The 21,039-nt window shown below is 42.0% G+C and overlaps 1 protein-coding gene across 5 annotated transcripts in view; it reads right to left on the bottom strand.

Annotated features, from left to right (window-relative positions):
* CNOT1 (CCR4-NOT transcription complex subunit 1) overlaps positions 1–20,435 on the bottom strand; it is a 129,839-nt gene extending 109,404 nt beyond the window's left edge. For all 5 annotated transcript variants that reach the window (XM_085889581.1, XM_085889583.1, XM_085889584.1 and 2 more), the window contains exons 1-11: positions 20,031–20,435; positions 18,048–18,155; positions 17,735–17,833; positions 17,563–17,631; positions 14,081–14,135; positions 12,978–13,181; positions 7,204–7,372; positions 6,922–7,048; positions 5,854–5,964; positions 3,716–3,889; positions 2,238–2,365 (exon numbers count right to left, since the gene is read on the bottom strand). In XM_085889581.1, coding sequence (XP_085745707.1) covers positions 2,238–2,365; positions 3,716–3,889; positions 5,854–5,964; positions 6,922–7,048; positions 7,204–7,372; positions 12,978–13,181; positions 14,081–14,135; positions 17,563–17,631; positions 17,735–17,833; positions 18,048–18,155; positions 20,031–20,132 — 1,346 coding nt within the window. In that variant the 5' untranslated portion in view covers positions 20,133–20,435. The remainder of the gene's footprint in view (positions 1–2,237; positions 2,366–3,715; positions 3,890–5,853; positions 5,965–6,921; positions 7,049–7,203; positions 7,373–12,977; positions 13,182–14,080; positions 14,136–17,562; positions 17,632–17,734; positions 17,834–18,047; positions 18,156–20,030) is intronic.
* Positions 20,436–21,039: the final 604 nt, after the last annotated feature.

The raw sequence follows: 21,039 nt of genomic DNA, 5'->3' as shown, positions 1-21,039 counted from the left end.
GGCTTACAACATAAGAGTGGAAAATTTTTTTTGAATTCACCAAAGTTGATGGCATAAGGGTTAGAGCATTCACACGACTTTGTACTATACAAGTTGTAAAAATGAAAAGCTTCAAAATCGCAGCATTGTTTGAAGAGACCCACACAGTAGTGAGTGGATTAGTGCTGTTTCAAACAGAATTACGTCAGAAATGAGTCAGCATGAACTCAACTTACAAAATTCATTCTTATTATATTAAACAAAGCTGGTCATCCACACTGTGCAAGACTTGGGACAAAATACCACTCACGAATAATATATATATATATATATATATATATATATATATATATATATATATATATATATATATATATATATATATATATATATATATATAAAATATTTTTAATTAACATTTTTTTATTTTTAAACACATGGAGAGAGGCTAAAAAGGCAGAGATTCAGTCACAGTTAGGAAGCGAGCAAGGGCACAAAAAGGAAAAGAGGAGAGGAGCAGAAAGCCGCAAGTAAGAGGCTTGGGTGAGAGAGAGACAGAGACAGAGACAGAGAGAGAGAAGGGCTCAAAATACATGGAGGTGGTGGGCAAATCTGACTTCAAAAGTTCCAAAATAACACCCAAAAAAATAAATAAATAAAAATAAAAATCAAGGATGGGGTGAAAATTTCAAACTATTGTGAGAAAAGTCACCCCCATGAATATCAGCATGCATTATGGCAAGTTAAAGAGCATTCAATCTGGTTTTACGATGTTTACGATTTATTTTCCATCCACAACTTTTTGAGACATCTTGCTACATGTCGTTTTTCGGCCCCATCTCAGTGGTGAAAAGTCACTTTAAAAATTCTCAGATCCAGATCCGGATCCAAATCTTCACCAAAATCTGATCATTTCGTCGGTGTCAAATACCCAAGCTCTCCACAAAATTTCGACCAAATCCGTCCACAATTTTTTGAGATATGTTGTTCACAAACAGACGAACAAACAAACAGCCAGACGGGGGTAAAAACAACCTCCAACCACCTTCGGTGACAGGTAAACATCACTTTGGATTGTAAATAGTTAGAACCAGACTGCTCGTTATAAAAATTAAAAGTTTGTAAAATTGTACGCTTTAAAGAAATGTTGCAAACAATGTTGCATTTCATTGGGATGGTTATTTTTCTGGGAATAATGTTCCACATCCGACGCCTTCTATATTCCAGATCCGATGCCTATATGTTCCTGGCGGTATGAGATTCATAATTGAAAATCGAAAATCCCCTGAAAAAACACAAATAAATGAAGCACAGGGCCGCAAATCTCGGTCAGAAAAACCGCGAATACACCCACAGCCCCACCCCCCCCCCCAAAAAAAACACGAATACACCCACAAAAAACGGCGAAAAAAAACCGAGAATATGCAAAGCACATGGCCACAAATGTAGTGGCAGGTCACATTTTATGAACCGCAAATACGTGGGGTCTGCGAAATAGCAGAACCGCTAATATCAGGGTCTGACAGGATATGCAAACAACATTGGGGGTGCATGAAATAACTGGAACGGCACTCAGTAGAGCACACCTCCACGACACTGAACAGTTTACATTTTCTATCCCACCGATGAGCCGAATCTGGATCCGGACCTGAACCAAAATCAAATTGGCTTGTTATCGTCACTTAACCAACTCATCCACCTCTTTTTGTCATTACCCATCTACAATTTTTTGAGATGTACTGTTCATAGACAAATGGACAAGGTGAAAACATAAGATCAGCCCACCTTCAGTGGCAGAGATAATTGAAGGTCGAGAGAGACAGAGGCCAAGAGAGGGACAAAGAGGGGACACCAGCAGAAGAGAAACATCAGATGCTTCTAAACAAGTTATGGTCACAACACATTGCATTGACGTATTATGTGTTGTGTCAAGTTGCATCACAACTTGACATTACTACAAGAGGATGGTGTACATGCATTATAAATCAGAGACAATCACAGATCTTGAACATTCAAGTGCAGGATGCACACTCGCATGCCTGAAATTCATTTCAATATGATAACACAACAAGCTTTTGGTTTGAAATGAGAAATAAATATGCTAAATTTTGCCAGACTCGAGCCCAGATTCTCACAACACTGATGTTGTCGATTTGGCGGTCTCATATCCTTCCCCAACTTGTCTGTACACGTCATCATTACAACCGTGAACCTTCACCGCAACAACCGGAACGATGAAAAGTCGTGTGGTCACTCACCAAGTGGCGATATCTCGATTGTCTTCTTCTGGCGGAGCTTTCAATATGTCAGTCACTACTGGGTGGCAGCCGTAGTCAGCGAAGCAGAATATATCAGGGTTCAAAAGCGAATTCTGGATGAACGAGAGCTGAAAGAAAAACCAACTAATCAGAGCAAAGGATGCCATCGGTATTCACGAATAAATAAATCAACACAAAACGATATTCTGAGATAAACATTCACAAGGGCACACACAGCGTACCGACAAAAGCTTCGAAGGGTTAATTTGCCTTCCATTACAAAGTATTCGAGTTAGGGTTCGTTTCAGATAAATCACTGCTAAAGTGTTTCACATTCTTTCAGCAGACATACTGTGTTTATTAAAGAACCACGTGTCACGTTATTTTGAAGCAAATTGCAGTGTCAGAGTGTACATACTGCAAACCATTTTCAAAACGAGTCAAGAACCACATGACTATCAATGACTCGTCAGAATAAAAGGAACGAGACAATATAATACGACATGAATGAGTCGATGGATGTGCCTCCATCCATCGCACTGATATGTTTGATCTCAATTGAAGTCGCACGAAAAATTAAAAGTTAAATACGAGGTGGCATGAGAGAGAAAAGATGAATCGAAGAGATACATCTGATGCTTCTAACTTGAGGATTCAAACTTTGGCTCGAGGCGAGCGTGTATATACCTCTCGGCCATACTTCTGCTCAGAACAAAGCACTCCATTAAACAGAGTGCAAGCCACGAAGCACAAAGTTTGGAAATGGTGATGAATTTTGATTCGCTAATTTTAAAGCGACATTCAAACTCAAGAAAACTTGAAAAATCCTCTCTTCTCTTTGTATGTTCGCTTGAATGAAATTTGCCTTCACAATCAACCAATGCAAAATAACTTTTCAGCATAGTCTATTGAAACAAATAGTTATAAAAACGAGACTTGAGATGCGATGGCTTATTTTGTATACAAAGTCAAGGCTCATGGAAGAGCTAGAACACAGATCAGGAAGCAACAGGTCAAAATGAATAGCAGAGAGAGACATGGGAAACGCCAACAGCAGGGCCGAGGAACAGTATATATGGAGACGGACTACAAAAGATGTGGGCAACGATGAGGGGTAGGGGAAAATGCAAGGGGTGGATAAGATGGATAAAGAAGCAAACTCTTAAGAAAGAAAAACTGGAAATTAGGGGTGGGTTTAACAGGGGGTAGAAAAGATAATCATTCTGGATGGAGGATGATCTGACAGTGGTGAACAGCCATATTGGAGACCTGGAGAGAAGAATGAGATTGAACCGTTTGATTGAAAAAAAAAAAATCCTTGGAGGTGATCGATTGAGAATGGAAATAGAGAACACAACACGGGCAGAGCAATGATGAGAGTATTATTCACGATGAACGGTTGAGATATTTGGAGCTCAAATGGGAGTTAAAATACTGCAGCCACGACTGAATTTGTAGGTACCTCTTTCAACACTCACCTGTCCCTCTGTGCACTTCCACGGTCGGTACACGAGCTCCACAGGAAACAACACGTCCATGCCCAATCCCTTCTGAATGCCATAAACGACCACCTGCAGCCCTTTGGCATCTTTCAGGAGGAAGCCAGGGTGGTCCAGCTCGTACATGACCTCCTTGAAGTTTATGTGCAAATTCTACAAGGTGAAAAAAAAACAAAAAACAAGGAGAGAATAAGTTCCCAAATCACACTCTCAATCTGCATCAGCAACAGACACAACAACAAAGTGGTGATGGTGAAGGTACATTCTCTTGAAAGCGCGTCAAACATTCACGACAAGTTAACATTTGTGGACAAGAACCAATCCTGGACCGGCTGCCACTCAGTCGCAGTATGTGGAATAAAACTCGTAACATTCAACCGTGGACCGAGGCCTTACGGGGCGGACCAGTGAAGACAGTCCAAGAAAGGACTTCCATAATTTTATAATAATGTATAAAATAATGGTTAAAATACAACTAGACTTTTGCAATACTGTGGTCAAAGTAACCCTTTCAATGACAAGAATGTTAGAGCAGCCGCCGCCTTTGTGCTTGCTACGTTTGTAATCATGGCCGGCAAACAAACACTCTCAAAAACCAATTGTGAAATTTCATCACTGTGTGCGAATTAAGATGGCCGTTTTGATTTTACAATGTCGACATAAAAATACACCATGAAATCGAAGCCGATCACAATAAAGCCCAGAGCTGGCTATTTACGGTCAAGTACTGACACTTCCTTCAATGCTGAAAGAGGGTGAGGCCTCTTGATTTCACAAGGTGAATTTAAGAATACACCCAACTCATGACAGAAATCCTCTTTAAATGTGGCTCCTTTGCATGTGTGCATTATAGTTCAGAAATCTCTGCAAAAAAAACAATAGTAATTTTTAAAATGATTTGCTATCAAGTATAATATGCACCCCCAACTTCTGGATAAAATTTATGCAGAAACAAATAAAAAAAAAACTAAAAAAATAACCGTATTACATACGGAACTAGAGAGTTCAGAGAACAACTTACCCTGTACAGTGTTGAGAAAAAATAAAAATAAAAACAAAAGCAGAATATGGGCAGGATCTGCGAGCAGAAAATTTGATTGGTCGAGACAATGTAAACTGCCATAATATCTTGTTCAAGTGCTGCGAACCGGAAGGATTTTGAAAGCGCTAAAAAAGGCAATTTGTACACGACAGTGTTCAAAAGTACATAGAAACAAATTTAAGTAAAGATATTAATGTTGCAGAAAAAAAAAATTCACAAGTTTACTGTCGTTGATGCAATGTATTTCACACCAACTTATTTAACATGACACATTTGTTATTCGTGCCCATTTGTGTCCTTCATGATGTCCTGGAAAACAGTACGTTCTGTGTTTGGAATCATTGTCAATTTTGTTTGACTGCCAGACAGGCAGACTCAAACTCCTCAATCATAAACTGACATTTGTGGACAGACAAACAGCCAGAGTGAACAAACTGCTTCATCCCACTCTGCGCTTCGCACACACGGGGTAAGAATTAAACACGGGACAATTAACACGGGATATTAAGAATATCCACTTTACCACCAAGTGCACAATACATTTTATTGCCTCAATTTAAATATATTGCGCATTTATCACAACGAAACGACGAGTGTCAGATACATGTTGGAAATACATTTGCTTCAAGCAAATATATCTGTCAAATAAAAACAAAAATTGTCAGAAACAAAAATGTTTGCAAAAGTTTTTTCCCCTAAAACACTCCACAGCACTCATTTATGAACCTCTGAAACTTTAAGGAAGATCCGTTTGGTCATGTCTGAGAAAATGGCGACGCAATGCGGCGCACGCACACACGTAGCGCTTTTATAGTACAGATAACAATCACAGAAACTTTGTAAAGATGATGCAGTTTTTGCTGTGTGCAATGAAGCCAAGGCAAGTATCATGATGCCGGTACCAAGACAATTAATGAGAAAACAGATAAAGTCCAAATAAGTAAAATTAATTCACAAGAAGAGGCAATTTGGACCATCAAGATTTCATATTTTAAAAATAAATGTTTTTTTTTTAACCAAACAAAGGGTACAGCACATTTTCTAACAAACCATACTGATCAATGCTTGTACTTACTGGATCTTTGACAACTTCGATAAACATCTCCACATTCCAGGTGTGTGCCTGAGCTGCTTCACCCTTGTCTTTTCCATCACTCCAGATGCTCCCTCCTGGGCCACAAATTGACTACAAGAAAAGAAAGAAAATGCAGCAGTGCTCAGAAACGACTATGGAAGGTTAAACTAAACGCCTTATCAATTAAAATCGTATTAAAGTAATCTGTACACAGCAAATGTAAAAATTACACAAAGAAAATTTTAGAAGCAATTAGAGCCTTCATAGAACACCTTGTGCTGTGGTCTTGAGAAAAAGAAGGTGGGAACTCTGCTTTGAGAAACTGACGATTTTGGAACGATCTTTGAGAGAAAGATGTACTCAACAAAACGATCTTTTGGACGAAGTTAGCTCTGTGGCTGCATCACGAGGCATCGCCATTTTTGTCCAAATCTCACTGTTACTCCATCTTCAGAGAGCATGGCAAATTTGAATTGTCGAGATGGCGTACAAGTTTCCAAAGTACGTATTGCTAAACTGAAGGCTTTTGGACGTGCAAACAAGGTGATTTGCGTTCTCGTGTTAAAATATATAATTAAACTGAAATAAAATAAAGGTTTTAAAGGCTGAAAGAAAAACAAACAAACATTGAATCAGATGTTTACTGCCACTGATGCACCCTCTATTACACCACTTTCTTTCACACATTACATTGGTTTGTTCTGCCTGTTTGTGTTATTTATGACATCCTGTAAAAACAGAAAGTTTCCTTTCTGGAATTTTCAATGTTGTTTTACTGCCAGCCAGACAGAGCAACTCCCTCGCTTCTCTGTGTGTATGTGCACTCAGGACAAGACAGTACAATTTGCCAAATCCAAAGTACTGTTTAACTGTAGATTCATGTTCAGAATCGTGTCCCACAGTGTTCAACATATAACTTTCCATTGAAATGAAGCATTCTTCAATCATAGGATGATAGATAAAATAGACAGTGAACCAACTGCTCAACCTTGATTTGCACTATGCGTGCATTGTAGTAAAATAATTCCCGAAAAAATATGGCAATTTTGCACAGAGGTCCAGCCGTACCTGCAAGGGCATTCCATCTGTGAGGCTAGAGTGAGTCCCAGCCATCATACTCAGTACACGTGCCACCTGTGTGGCATTCACTTCCCTGGCCCCAAACTCCACTATCAGGTTGCGGCATTCTTCAATACTGGAAGCAAGTGGTGGGTCAGTCAAGGAAGAAAGTCAAACATGATATCCAAGCATCGTATCATGTGCATACTGAAAATAAAACTTCAAAAAAGAAAAATCGATAACTCGGCAAAGTACAAGAGGATCAAGTGACCACGAATCACAGCAGCTTACCTTGCACAGCAGCTATATCCAACCTCCTGCATTAGATCAGCAAGAGAAGCTTCCATAGGTGTTTTGGCCATGCTGGGTGTGTCGGGCAGGAGTCGCTCTGCCAGCAAGTCGGGGTGTTCTCGATAAAGTAATGGAGAAAGCACCACCGGACAGCGTGCACGTGGGAAATCTATACCACAGCCAACAGCAGCAGCAAACACACAGACCAAGAGTTTCAGGAAGCATCCGACAGACAGTTTACAAAGGGCAGCAGCTCCCACCCTCCATACAAATTTCTGAAACCCCATTATCATAAACCATTTTTCCTGATTGCAGGATGAGACCTCGTGCCACACACAAATCCATCAATGCACGTGTGTGTACTACAACTCAATAAGTTTCCCGACAATCATTAACTTGTGTTAAACACAAGATATCATCAACTTTGGCAATTCTGGGAGGGGGAGTAAGGGGTGAACACTACGAATCTCCAACATTCACCAACAAATTTTTATGCTTGATCAATATCATAAACTTTGGGCAGTGGAACCCTTTCATTGGTGACTTTTTTTTTTGTGACGTGAAAGCTTTTTCTCGAAGCCATAGATCTCCAGAAGCAAAGCAAGGTCCGTCTGCTGCAGAATTCCTCCGAATAGCCAAAATCTACCTCGAATACATCACCGACTGTGGTAAAATCCAACACTTTACTCAAATGTACGAGTACATTGCATATAAATTTTCGGTATCATCATCCATTATCCATTTGTATCCTCCGACTGGCCACCCACAACTTCTCAACACCATAATGCACGAATTGCTCGGCATTTTCAAAGCATCGATTAACTTCCGGTTCTTGAGCGACGGTGGCGGTTCCTCTTCAGGGTCTCTGCCGACTTTCTCAGACACGTCTTCCGGTTGTTTTTGTTATCTCTGTTTCCTGCGTTTCTAATTCGGTATTGCGTAAACACTTGCGCTAATTGTTGAGTTTTCGTCGTATTTTCATATCGCATTTCCTTGAGGCCTGCCCTCCTTCCCGTTTGTGTGTGCGATTGCTCATTGTATTTTCTCCTTATTACCATCAGTTTTTATTTTCTCCACTTTTCCCTTCCACCCTCCTCCTATCCAACTCCCCCTCAACGATACCCTCCGTTTCATGTCGTGAAATATGAGAAAACACAAAAAAATACCTTTTCCCCGACGTTGTACCCCAAGTCACCACATGACTTCCTGTACCGACTCATCTCGCTCCTTCTACCGATCTCCCGATCTACCATCTACGACTTTTGCCAACCCACATTCACGATTTTTTTTTTTCAACGTTTCCTTTGCCTTATCATGAAATATATATATATATATATATATATATATATATATTCTTTGTTCTTTTAACCTCTCACGTGACACCTTTTGTTACGTTTCTCTACTCCCCCACCCCCTTCTTCTTCCAGTAACTTGTCAAAATACCAGCTTCCTTCTGCGTTTGGATGCAAATTTACCAACACCAACACGATTTCTCTTCAACCTTTTCTTTTCCTAATTAAACGTAATCTTTATCAAAAAAGAAAAAGATATTTAAAAAAAAAAAGTCTCAAAATGTTACAACTTCCTTTCACACATGTGGTTCTTGGTCATGTATCATAATTCACTACTCTTCTTTTTCTTCTTCTTCAAAAGGCTGTTTTCAATTCGGCCTTTCCTTCATCCCGTGTCTCAAAAGTCCAAGCATTACAACGTTTCATTTCTCCATTCTCTAAATTTGCCTATATTGAATCACCCACTTAATGTCTTTAATCGCATCTCAGACTTAAAAATCCCAGTTCGCAATGCATGTACGTGTTCGTGTTAGTGTTCGTTCAATCGTCCTTTTTTTTACAACTTCAGTGCCAATTCACCCCCATCCACTTAAATCTTCCTCATCCTAATCCCTCACCCGTTATACCCTCTCCTTACCCCTCCCATCTTGCACCTCATCCTTCCTCGCTCTCGCCACATCTTCTGCTTCAGTATCAGCTCCTCCTCTGTTGTCCCAAAGTGTGTGTGGTGTTCTAACATCTGCAGGCTCCATTCTAACCTCACAGAGATATCTCAGTCTCAATCAGAACACTCATCAACACAAACATGCTCCTTCCTTCTTCTCAGCACAGCTCCCCTTCTTCCGAACCCCTCAAATCTTGTACCTCCCCCGACCCGCTCCCTTCTTCACCAACTCTCATTCTTCCCCTCTCCCCACCTCTCCCATCATCCTCTTACACCCTGGCCGTGCCTGCTCTCATCGCAACCTTCACACTCTTCCCTCTCACCTTTCTCAAAAACTCCCCCCCTCATCGTTCTCCCTTAACTCTCCCCACCCCACACTCCCCCTTCCCAAAGTTGCCCCCCCTCACATCCACAAAAGTTCCTCCTTCACCCTCATCACTCCACCTCCTCCAGTCTTCAACTGCCCTCTCTCATTACTCCCCACTGTACTTCAACCCATCACCACTGAGCCTTTTCTCCTCATCCGGCCCTCTCCCCGAGCTATTCTGCAACCCCCACAATCATTCAATAACTCTCCTTACCCCCCCCCCTCCACCCAAAACCTCCTCCCCTCCCTCTTCTTTAACAGTGTGGACCTCAAACATCCAGGGCCTTTGTCAAATCTGACAGATCTTTCCATACAGATTGCCACTGACAAACCAGACATAATCTGCCGAACAGACACTTTCCTCCTTCAAGACGTCTATGACTCCCTTGTATCTCTTCCTGGTTACTCCCTCCCCCGGTATGACAGACCTGAGCCTCGTCCTGGTGGAGGAGTTGCTCTCTTCATCGAAGACTCTATTCCTCACTCTCCATGCACTGCCCTCACTCCCCCACACCCCCTGGCTTCCACTCCACTTGCACCTCATGTTTATATGTGGGTTGTCCCTTGCACCAAACAGTGATGACTCCATTTACACTTCACTATCCGAAAACATGGACCAACTGCTATCTTCTACCAACTCTCTCTTCCTCATATATGGTGATTAAATTGTCACCATGCCAGTTGGCTCGGTGTGGGTACCTCTCTCACCTGCCACAGCACTTCAGCAAAAGACTTCTGCCACTCATGAGCACTGACTCAATCGGTCAATTTTCTGACCCGGATCTCAACCAACGGGACTCATCTCTTCTGGATCTGATTTTGACAAATTTCTCTGAAAATATCTACTGTTCTTCCTCTGCTCCAATCGGTTTCTTCTGACCACATGCTTGTCAAAGTGAACATCTTTCTGGCGGTTATTAGAGAACCACCTCAGGGCTGTTCAGTCTGGCATTTCACTCAGGCTGACTGGCAGGAACTTCAAGCAACCATCAAACTTCTACACTGGTCTCCCATCTCGACTTCCTCCAACATCAATTCATCCGGGAATTCTTTCATAGAAACTTGGTGTGTCTGTGTCTGTCAGATTTTTCCCACCGAGTCAAGTCCCACCCTTCCTCCCAGCCCATTGTACACACAAGCTTGTGGTGAGGAAGTTGTCCTGAAACAACTTGCCTTCGCCTCATGGAAGGCTAATCCAACCGAAGGCAATCTCAGTTCCTGATACAAAGCTCTAACAAGTGTGTCGCTATCCTCAGAAGAGCCACAAAACAACATCTTTCTGATCTCAAGTCTGAACTCTCAAACCTGTCTCCCTCTTCCAAATCCTGGTGGTGTCAAAGTCTGTTTCTAGTGTATGTTCCCCCTCCACCCCCCCTCTTCCCTCAAATGGCTGCACAGCTAACACTGCACGTGAAAAGGATGAATGCCTAAACTCCATTTTGCTTCTAAATCTTGTGTCCTAAACCCATCGCTTTCTGTACCCACCTTACCTGATCGTACCCAGCTGTTCCTGGACTCTGAGTCCTTTCCTCCTGACAAGGTGGAGAGCTTGCTGTCAAAGCTCGACCGATTCTGCAACCGGTCCAGACGGCATCAGCCCACGTGTTCGAAAAACCTGCTCTGCTGCTTTTGCTCACCCTCTCTGTTCTATTCACCCTCTCATTTGCTCAAGGCCATCTACCATCTGCTTGGAAATCAGCAAACATTACCTCTCTGCATAAAAAAGGTGCAAAAACAGATCCCTGCAACTACAGACCAAGCAGACGTCTTCAAATCGTCAGCAAGGTTATGGAATCCATCATCTCTTCAGACATTAAATCCTTCCTCTTCTCCAATGGCTTGATTTCCGATCATCAATTTGGATTCAGACAAAATCACTCTACCCTGGATAAGCTGCTTCTGCTCTCCCAACAATGGATGGAGATCTTCAATGCCAGACATGAAATCAGAGCCATCTCACTGGATACATCACATGCCCTCGAGACGGGATGGCACCCTGCCCTGCGCACGAAACTCTCTATAGTAACCAAGGACTTCTCCACTCATGGCTCGTAGACTTCCTTCTCTCACCAACGTGTGGTCCTTAATAGAGTTCTCTAATCCCCTATTCCTGTCCAGGCTGGAGTACCTCAAGGTAGTGTTCTGGGCCCTGTTCTTTTTCTGGTTTTCATCAATGATCTCTCTGACCCTCTGGAAAATCCTCTTTATCTCTTTGCTGATGACTCCACCCTCTGCCAGACCATCTGTCATCACTCAGATTGGCAAGCAACAACCTCTTCACTCTCTGCAGATGTGGATAAAATCACAAACTGGTCCAACATGTGGAACATGTCTTTCAACCCTGACAAATTTCACTCTCATTGCATCTCTACGAAAAGACCGCTGGAAACCAGCCCCCCCCCCCCCACAATCGACTTTCTCAACAACAATCCCCTTGAAGACGTCCTTTCATTCAAGCTTCTGGGTCTCACAATGCTGCTATGATATTTTCTGGGAAAGCCACATTTCCAAGCTGTCCTCCAAAGCCAGCCGCTGACTGTGTATCCTCAGTCATGCAAAGTCCTTCCTTGGCACACCTGAGCTCCTGACAATATATAAAGCTTTCATCTGGAGCCTGATGGAGTACTGCTCTCCCCTCTGGCCTGGTGCTCCTGCCTCTCCCCTCTTTCGGATACACACTGTGGAAACCAAGGCATTTAGGAGCTTTAGTATCTCACACGATGAGGCTGAGTCTTTGGGGCCCTCACCGCAGGCATGTCGTTGGTCTTTCTGTCTTCTACCATCTCCTCTCTGGCCTACCCCCCCCCCTTTATGAGATATATCTACCCCCAATATTTCCACAGGGCACTCAAGGTTTGCCAGTAACATTCTGGTAAAACTACCAAAGTCAAGAATCACTGCTCACCTTCACTCTTTCATTCCTCTTTTTTTCCCCACCTTTGGAACAATCTTCCACACTCTTTTCAATCCAGGTCTTCAAAGCAGCTGTTCACCACCACCTCATATCTTCCCTCATTCAAAACCAAGATCTTTTCTACCCCCGTAAATCCACCCCAAACCCACCTCCTTCAAATTCCCCGCTTTCCTTCCCGAATGTCCGTGTTGTGTGCATCTTGTTTACCGTGTACCCCGCCTCATCCCTCTCCCTTCACAGATCTAATGTCTCCTGCTCGCCTTGTTGTGAGGTTGTGTGTTAGCTCTCATACAAGCCTCGACAGTGGATACAAAAAACAAAACAAAAAAAAAACCATGATCTCAAATATGTATTCAGTTTGCTTTGTCAAATGTTAAATATTCAGTTTGCCACCTGACTCAGTGCTCCTCTTTCCCCTTGTTCAAATGATAAAATGTTTTCCAGAGGGGGGGGGGGGTTTGGTAGCTTGTGCTATGACAATTGTGCATGCTGTTTCCTTATCATTCAAACCGTGTATCAAGAATCACAGCACTGCACCTTTGCGCAACGTCTGCAGAAAGGCCTGCAGCTGCTCCTGGCCCACCCCAAAGGATCCGTGTGACCCGTGGAGCAGCTGCGAAAGCAACAGGTGCAACACCTCAATGGCAATATCCTGGAAGCCACCTTCTGAACTTGCACCAACGTCACTGTCCACGTATGAGCGCAGCAAGTCAGGCAGTTTCTGTTTCACAAATTGTTCAGCTGAGGAAACAAAATTACAGAAATAAATACATGGAAATGAAAAAAATCTATTGTTTTTTTTTAATCCAATCAAATGACCGATTCAACCTTACATTTTCAATGGGAAAAATTTTTCTTTTCTTTTTTTTTTAAGTACAGGTGCACATTTCCATTGGCTGCAAATCCAACTTCGGTATAAATTTTTTCAAAAAAAATTAGCACCACTGGACTTGCAGCTTGTCTAGGCCCTGTACAAATGTTGCAGACAAAATTTGGTAGCATTCTGACTGGTGGGTCTGGAGAAGATGATTTTTGAAGGAATTTACCAAGTCCACCATTTTGACCGACTTAAAGTCACGTCACTGGAATGAGCTTTGCAATCCCCGTGATCAATCAGGAGCGGAACCTTCCATCCATCCATCGGGACCATACTCTGTGCAGAGTGTTGTTGCTGCCTAAGCAGTCTCCTTGGCGATTGAATACAATCCTGGACGGGTCGCCACTCCGACACAGGATACCACCATGCTGGTACTCATTTTGCCGATCTCGGAAGGATGATAGGCAGTGACAACCCCACCTGGTATTACTTCAACAGCCGAGTGGGATTTGAAATCAGGATCCTCAGATATAAAGCCCACCACCCTAACCATTAAGCCAACACCAGGCATATCGCGGAACCTTGCTGCCAAATTTCAGCCAGATTGGCCCAGTGGTTTGGCCAGAGAAGTCAAAATCGGAGACAGACGGAAGGACGGTGCCCGATGACAATACCTAATCTGGAATTCCAATTCCCGATAAGCAAAACATATACACAGGTAACACTGCTCACAAGGTAGAAAATAAATGAGCACCTCCACCTAAAGTGCAAGTTGAGCACACCAGATTTTTTTTATTTTTAACGAAACTTTTATGCAGCTTACCAAAGCTTTGCAGGTCACGATTGCACGAATTCAGCAGCGCAAGACCAAACACAACCTACAACAGAAAAAAAAACAATGGGAATTATAAAAGCAGCTAAAAAAATTTTCAGCATATACAAAAGGAAGAAATTAAATAGCAAACTAGAATGGCACTCAGAAGAGTACATACCTCCACCAGGCTGACCAGTTTATGTATCCCACTGATAGGCAGAGAACTGCATCTCGACCTGAACCAAAATCTAGTCGGCTTGTTCTTGTCACTTATTTAACTCATCCACCAACTTTTGTCATATTCCGTCCACAACTATTTGATATATATATATATATATATATATATATATATATATATATATATATATATATATATATATATATATATATATATATATATATATAATCATTTTTGGCCACACCCCTCAATGGTGAAGAAACACTTTAAAACATTTTTGCCATCATCCATCCACAACATTTTCAGATATCCTGCAGACAAACATGAAAACACAACCTCCGTCCACAAGGGTCTGGCAATATGTTGATATACTGGTGTCGAAGACCCCAGGATTGTCAAAGATTTCCTCTTTAAGCATTTGTAATTGGTGTTGCCAGCCCAAAGTGTGAATGAATAAAGACACTGTTCCTCACTCATAAAATATTATTTGAACTTCGGTGAAATTCTGCAGTTGAAAGGATTCCATTGTAAACATAATTAACCATGTATTGTTACATTTGCTTTCTGTAAAACATACATCTGCCTTCAGTTGATATTGAGTTTTAATTTTTTTATAAAAACTATGTAACAACCTGGAAATGTTGCATAAGTTCCAGGAAAAAAACTCAAGTATATCAATTCGGACATGATTAAATATAACTTTAGATATTTCATATTTAGTTCACAAATTTAATGAATATCATGCATGGCTTTTTGTGTAAATGCATTGTGGGAGCTGCCGAGGTTCTGGGAGCAGCGCCAGTCAATGTAATGTTCTTCATCAATGCTAAGAATGTGCCGAAGTAACGATTCACTCCCTTGATCTGCGTACCTACCTGTACCTCCAAACCCTGGGGAACCTCAAAGGGGCTGTGTTGCTCTTCTCTGATTGGCTGTACTTGGGCCTTGCTTACATAGTTTAGAATATTTTCACTCCTTTCCCAGTCGCAGAAAGCAGTTATTTTGATTTTGAACAGTGGAAATGGTTAGTCTTTCTCTTTTATCCTGCTTGTTCAATCATTTCCCCTACTCATCCCCGTTTCATATATAGGGCTTGCATTAGTGTGGCTTTTAATTTTTTTTTGAGAATTTCATTGTTATATTTTCTCCCGTATGTGCACGTACGTATTTGTATTAAAGATTCCACTTTGTATGCTGAACCATCGTGGAAATCGAGTTATATCGATATACCGGTATTGGAATTCTAAATTTACCAGAATACTGAAAAAAAATTGGTATGGAAAAAAAATAAAATAAAAAATAAGCGGGACATCACTAACAAATTGAAGAAAGGTGTTTACAATGTTTAAATACCGCACATGATTATAAACGCTTTGACGCACTCAGCTTATCGGTGAAACATGGAAAAAGAATAGTGAAACGTACGACGTCAAGACATACAAGGAAGTAAGTACAGTAGGATTTAACTTTTAAACGACAGCATCCGAGCTCATCAGCTCCGTACAAGCAATCGCATTTTTCCTTGCCCTCGTGGCTGGTTTTAAAGCAATTGGTTACTTGCATGAATTGGATGCGCTTCAGAAATCCTGTGCAGTCAGTGATCTGTGATGGCGATACCGGTATGATCATACCGGTACAGCGAGAGTGATGGATCCCGACCTGTGTCGATTACCAACACTTATCTCGCTTGAAAACAAAATAATTTTTAATACAAGTTGATGTTGGAAGTAAAATAACAGTTCTCATCATGGGGAGGGGGGAAGCCTCAAGTGGGAATACTTTGAAAAATTACCGTGTGTCAATTATGTGTACGTCATATATGAATAGGTAATGGGCCATTGGACCATTGCGTATTTTTGGACCCTGTGTTAAAATAAATAAATAATAAATAATTTTTAAAAATAATATCGATATACTACTATAAAATTATAAATGCACAGGATAGAACAAACATTATAAATATATGTGGAAAAATTACGGGCCCAAACTGAGAATTGAACCCAGGTCCTTTGGCAAACCGTACCAGTGCTCTGCTATCTGAGCTGCCTGGGCGACCCACCGACTGAGTAACGAAATTCCTCCACACATATACCACTATCTTCCCCCACTGCTTATTACTATGCCCCCTGTAGTGATCAATAGCGGACGTGGAATTGTCCCCCCCATGGGGGGGAAGACACTTTTGTGAGCAGGCCTTCGCTGCTCCTCTGGTTGGCAGCAAGTGCCCCAGAAGCAGTGGGGGGAAGAGAGTGGTATATGTGTGGAGGAATTGCGTTGCTCAGTCGGTGGGTCGCCCAGATAGCTCAGACAGCAGAGCACTGGTACAGTTTGCCAGAGGACCTGGATTAAATTCTCGGTCTGGGCCCGTAATTTTTCCACACATATTTATAATACTGGTATATCCTGATATGACCCCACCAGTATATTGATATAAAAAAAAAAATAAAAAGATACCGACAGAGCCAACCGTTCACCACTGGTGGCAGAGGTGATTACATATAGTATAACAGAAAATTTTTCACAAATCAACATTTATGACGCATCAAAACTTTTTGCTTGATGTCGCTTTTTTTCTTTTCTTTGCTTTTGTTTTTAATGGGTACATGTAAAATACTAATATCTCAGGACGTTCTGCTACTGGGTTGAGAAAAACACAATGTAATGGGTGCTAAATAGGGAGGGGGTAGATCGCAAGTGGTCTGTCTGTATGTAATCGCTCAGATAAATAAATAAATGCTTCATCATCTGCTGAGAACCACAAAGCCCTGAAAGAAGAAAATAATGTTTGTCAAGTTCACAAAGGACCCCAGTCAATATCAAGGAGAAATCAAGTTTTTCTCAATTAAAGCATCGACTGATTAGAAATATGGACGGGGGAGGCAAGGGGGGGGGGGGTTGGCCACCACGCAAGAGCAATTTGCAGCTTGCGACTTGAGTGCCGAATGCTACTCGGCATTAAAATAATATCCAAACGTGGGTGCGGCGCGAAGGATATACATCACATCAAAACAAATTTCATCACAAGGGGCAGGGGATGGGGGTGCAAGGGACACTCCAATTATGGGACTCTGCACACTCGATGTTTATGACCATTTAAAAAGCTCAAGTAATTTTTGGAATCTCAACTCTAATTTCCATACATTCCAACGTTTCAATGGGACAGCCTTCAACCTGAAAATCTTCGATGTTAACAATTTTTCTCAATCTTAAAAATGCATTATTTCCTCGAAACGCCAATTGGTTTTGTTTAACTCCACTTGGTATTCCCTTTAAAAAGGTGACCGAAAAATGTACATCAACAGCAAACACGTACCTCTTGCACCTTGCTTAGTTTCAACACCTTTCCAAATTGGGAAAGAACGTGAGCAGATGGTCTGAGACTCTGTAAAGGATAAAGCCATAATCAACATTTTTACCAAATCTTTTTAAAAACCATGTGGCTACAAGGATTCAAGAATCAAAACAAATTCCATCGTTCAACTTACCTTTTGATAATGTAATGGATTGTCAATTGCGTAGCAAAGCGTCGATATAAAATTTGGCTTTGTTATCAATGCAGTGCACTCTTGAATCAGAAACTGTGTCTGGAAAGAAAACCCCAATTTCTAATGTAAACTTTTAGGCATCAACAGAAAAATATATTTTGAAAAAAAAAGTTTGTCTTGGGGGGGGGGGGAGGGGGGCACATAAAGCTCGGAAGCAATGAAAAAAAAACACAAGACATTATAATGTAATTAAAATGTTAGAGGAATGAAACTAAAACTTGCACATGCACTTAATTCAAACAACAATTTTCACCTGATGGAAATCTTTGCCACTGCTTTTACCATCGCCGCTAAAGTCGACGTGAGAAAAGAGGCAACGAAGCAGGTGTCGGTCCGCCTCTGTTCCACAGGTGCCCACAAGCTACACACACACACAAAAGAAAAAATAATTTATGTACATCACAAGCCAACACGTCAGCTCACTTTGAGTGAAGAAGGGTAGAGGGGTGTCCACTGCAGGATGACGACAGTCAGAGAAGGAGAAACGGATCCGTGGATGGATTCCTTTATCTGGGGGACAGGGTGAGCTAACAATATAAAGCCTCACCCCCTCCCCACCCCCAAAAGGGAGAGAAAAAAAACATTAATAAAAAAGGGTAGTTAAAGCCACTACTTTAGAACCCTTTTATTTATTTATTTTTTAGAGTCCACTCCAGGATGATGACAGCCAAGGAAGGAGAAACGGATCCGTGGATGGATTCCTTTATCTGGGGGGAAAGGATGAGCGAATATAAAGCCTCCCCCCAAAGGAGGGAGGAGGAGGAGGAGGAGGAGGAGGAGGAGGAGGAGGAGGAGGAGGAGGAGGAGGAGGAGGAGGAGGAGGAGGAGGAGGAGGAGGAGGAGGAGGAGGAGGAGGAGGAGGAGGAGGAGGAGGAGGAGGAGGAGAAAAAAAAAAAAGGTCCTTTAGGCCAGTACTTTAGAAAGCTTTTTTTTTTTTTTTTTTGTTAGAGTCCACTCCAGGATGATGACAGCCAAGGAAGGAGAAACAGATCCATGGATGGATTCCTTTATCTGGGGGATAGGATGAGCGAATATAAAGCCACCCCCCTCCCCACCCCCCAAAGGGAGAGAAGGACGAGGAAAAAAAAATAGGTCCTTAAGGCCAGTACATTAGAACCCTTTTTTTAAAGAGCACTCCAGGATGATGACAGCCAAGGAAGGAGAAACGGATCCATGGATGGATTCCTTCATCTGGGGGATAGGATGAGCGAATATAAAGCCTCCCCCCTCCCCACCCCCCAATGGGAGAGAAGAGAAAGCGAAAAAATAAAAATGAAAAAAAAGGTCCTCAAGGCGAGTACTTTAGAACCCTTTTTTTTTTTAAGAGTCCACTCCAGGATGATGACAGCCAAGGAAGGAGAAACGGATCCGTGGATGGATTCCTTTTCCTGGGGATACAGAGGGTAACAATCGAAACACCCAAAAACAAGTGAACAAAAGGGTTAAGCCGAGTACGCCGACTGTTGTTGCGGTTTGCAGTGAACAAGATAACGGTACAGGAGGTGTTATGCGTTTTCCTGAACACGCAACCGAGTCACAATTCGGAGGATGCGCGCACACGCACACGCATACACACACGCACACGGTATCCTGAATGTAGGCATGACGATACATCTGGTACACAAGAATGCTCAGAATAATTGAGCCTTTTGTTGATCTACATCTCTGAAAACGTGCACACACCTAAACCAATACCGAATGCAGTACATCAAAAGTTTGAACACAGGTTACCACTTTTACTACCATACCGCTTTACAAGGTTATTAACTTTTCCAAACCGAAAGGTCCAAAGATAATCAACACAGAAAAGTACCTAATACTACTACTACTAAGTACTGCTAGTTCAGGTGTATCACGACACAGCACCTTTTTACACCAGTGTTTGGACGAGCTCGCTTTCAAACACCTGTTAAAAAGTTACACATTTACCACGTTGTAACAAAGCAAAACCGACAAGAACAAACCGCAAGCGAACGTAAACCCCCAACACCCGGTCTTCGATGCCCACCAACTTGCACCAACTCGCAGCCACCCCCACGGCCTTCCGGAGGACACGAGGTCGTTTAACCGTTTGTGGGAAACAGTTATCGTTTAACACATCCAACCGGAGTAGAGGGGTAAACTACCCCCACGGACAAAGTCGGAGACATTTCAGGGTCGGTTTGAGACAACAACAAAAAACCCACAAAATAACAACTGCGGCCTGAGGCGTCGGCTGGACTTGAGGCCTACTTACATGAGCGATCTCAAGCTGGCTTGCCTTGTAGTTCTTCTTGGTCAGATTATCCACAAGGTAGCTAATCTCAGACAAGGCCAGTGATAGCGAGTCAAGATTCATTGCTGGTCGGAGCGATCTGTAGAGAAATGCGGGAAATGTGCATCGTTCCCTCCTTTCTCCCGTCCGACTGGCGCGAACATGGCCGCTACGTCGCCATTTTGCGCACAAAAAGCCGCCGCTCAAGCCGCCACCCTTAATGGCGGTGCCGTGGAGCCTCTGGTAAAGATTCCCAATCCCCCATCCCTTATTATAACTAACTGCTCAAGATTTTTTACCGTGCGATTTGTGTTTTATTTTCGATATCGTGACCTAGTGTCCGCATTGTCGCTCCGAACGTTCCGCTCCGAAAAATACGCGCTGACGTCATGACGTTAGAGACGCCCCAATAATATAATTATTTGAAAACTTGATTGATTTTACCGGTGGGATGCTTCCTGAGAAAAAAAAGTTTGAATTCTTACTCGGAGGGGGGGGGAGGGAAATCTTGAACTCCACGATTTCAGCAGAAGCATGTGGGAACCGAATCGGATATTATAACGGTAACTATTCAAATAAATTCATATATATATATATATATATATATATATATATATATATATATATATATATATATATATAAATATATAAATATATAAATATAAACATCTTCACGCAGACACGAACAACGAACTTCCCTCACAACATGCACGATTCGGTCCAAAATTCCATATAAAAAGGAAATAATTTTTTTTTTTACGGCATTTCAAACCCCACCCTCATATACATTAATAATTCGATAGATACATTATTATTTAATAATTACATAAATATATTATAATTTCATTGCTGCGGATTCGTACGTTTACCCAAGTGCAGTATCAACTCATTCGTTGTTGAACTTCAACAGAGCGCGCGCGCTCTTCTTCTTCTTCCCCAACATCTTAAGCAGCGGTGTTCTTCTTCCTCATTTGAAACAGCGGTGTTCTTC

This window comes from Eptatretus burgeri, chromosome 7, assembly GCF_056783735.1.
Source record: "Eptatretus burgeri isolate ZD-2024b chromosome 7, Ebu_testis_v1, whole genome shotgun sequence".
Lineage (NCBI taxonomy): Eukaryota > Metazoa > Chordata > Myxini > Myxiniformes > Myxinidae > Eptatretus > Eptatretus burgeri.
The sequence above is the reverse complement of the archived record's forward strand: the minus strand, read 5'-3'. Positions and strand labels throughout refer to the sequence as shown.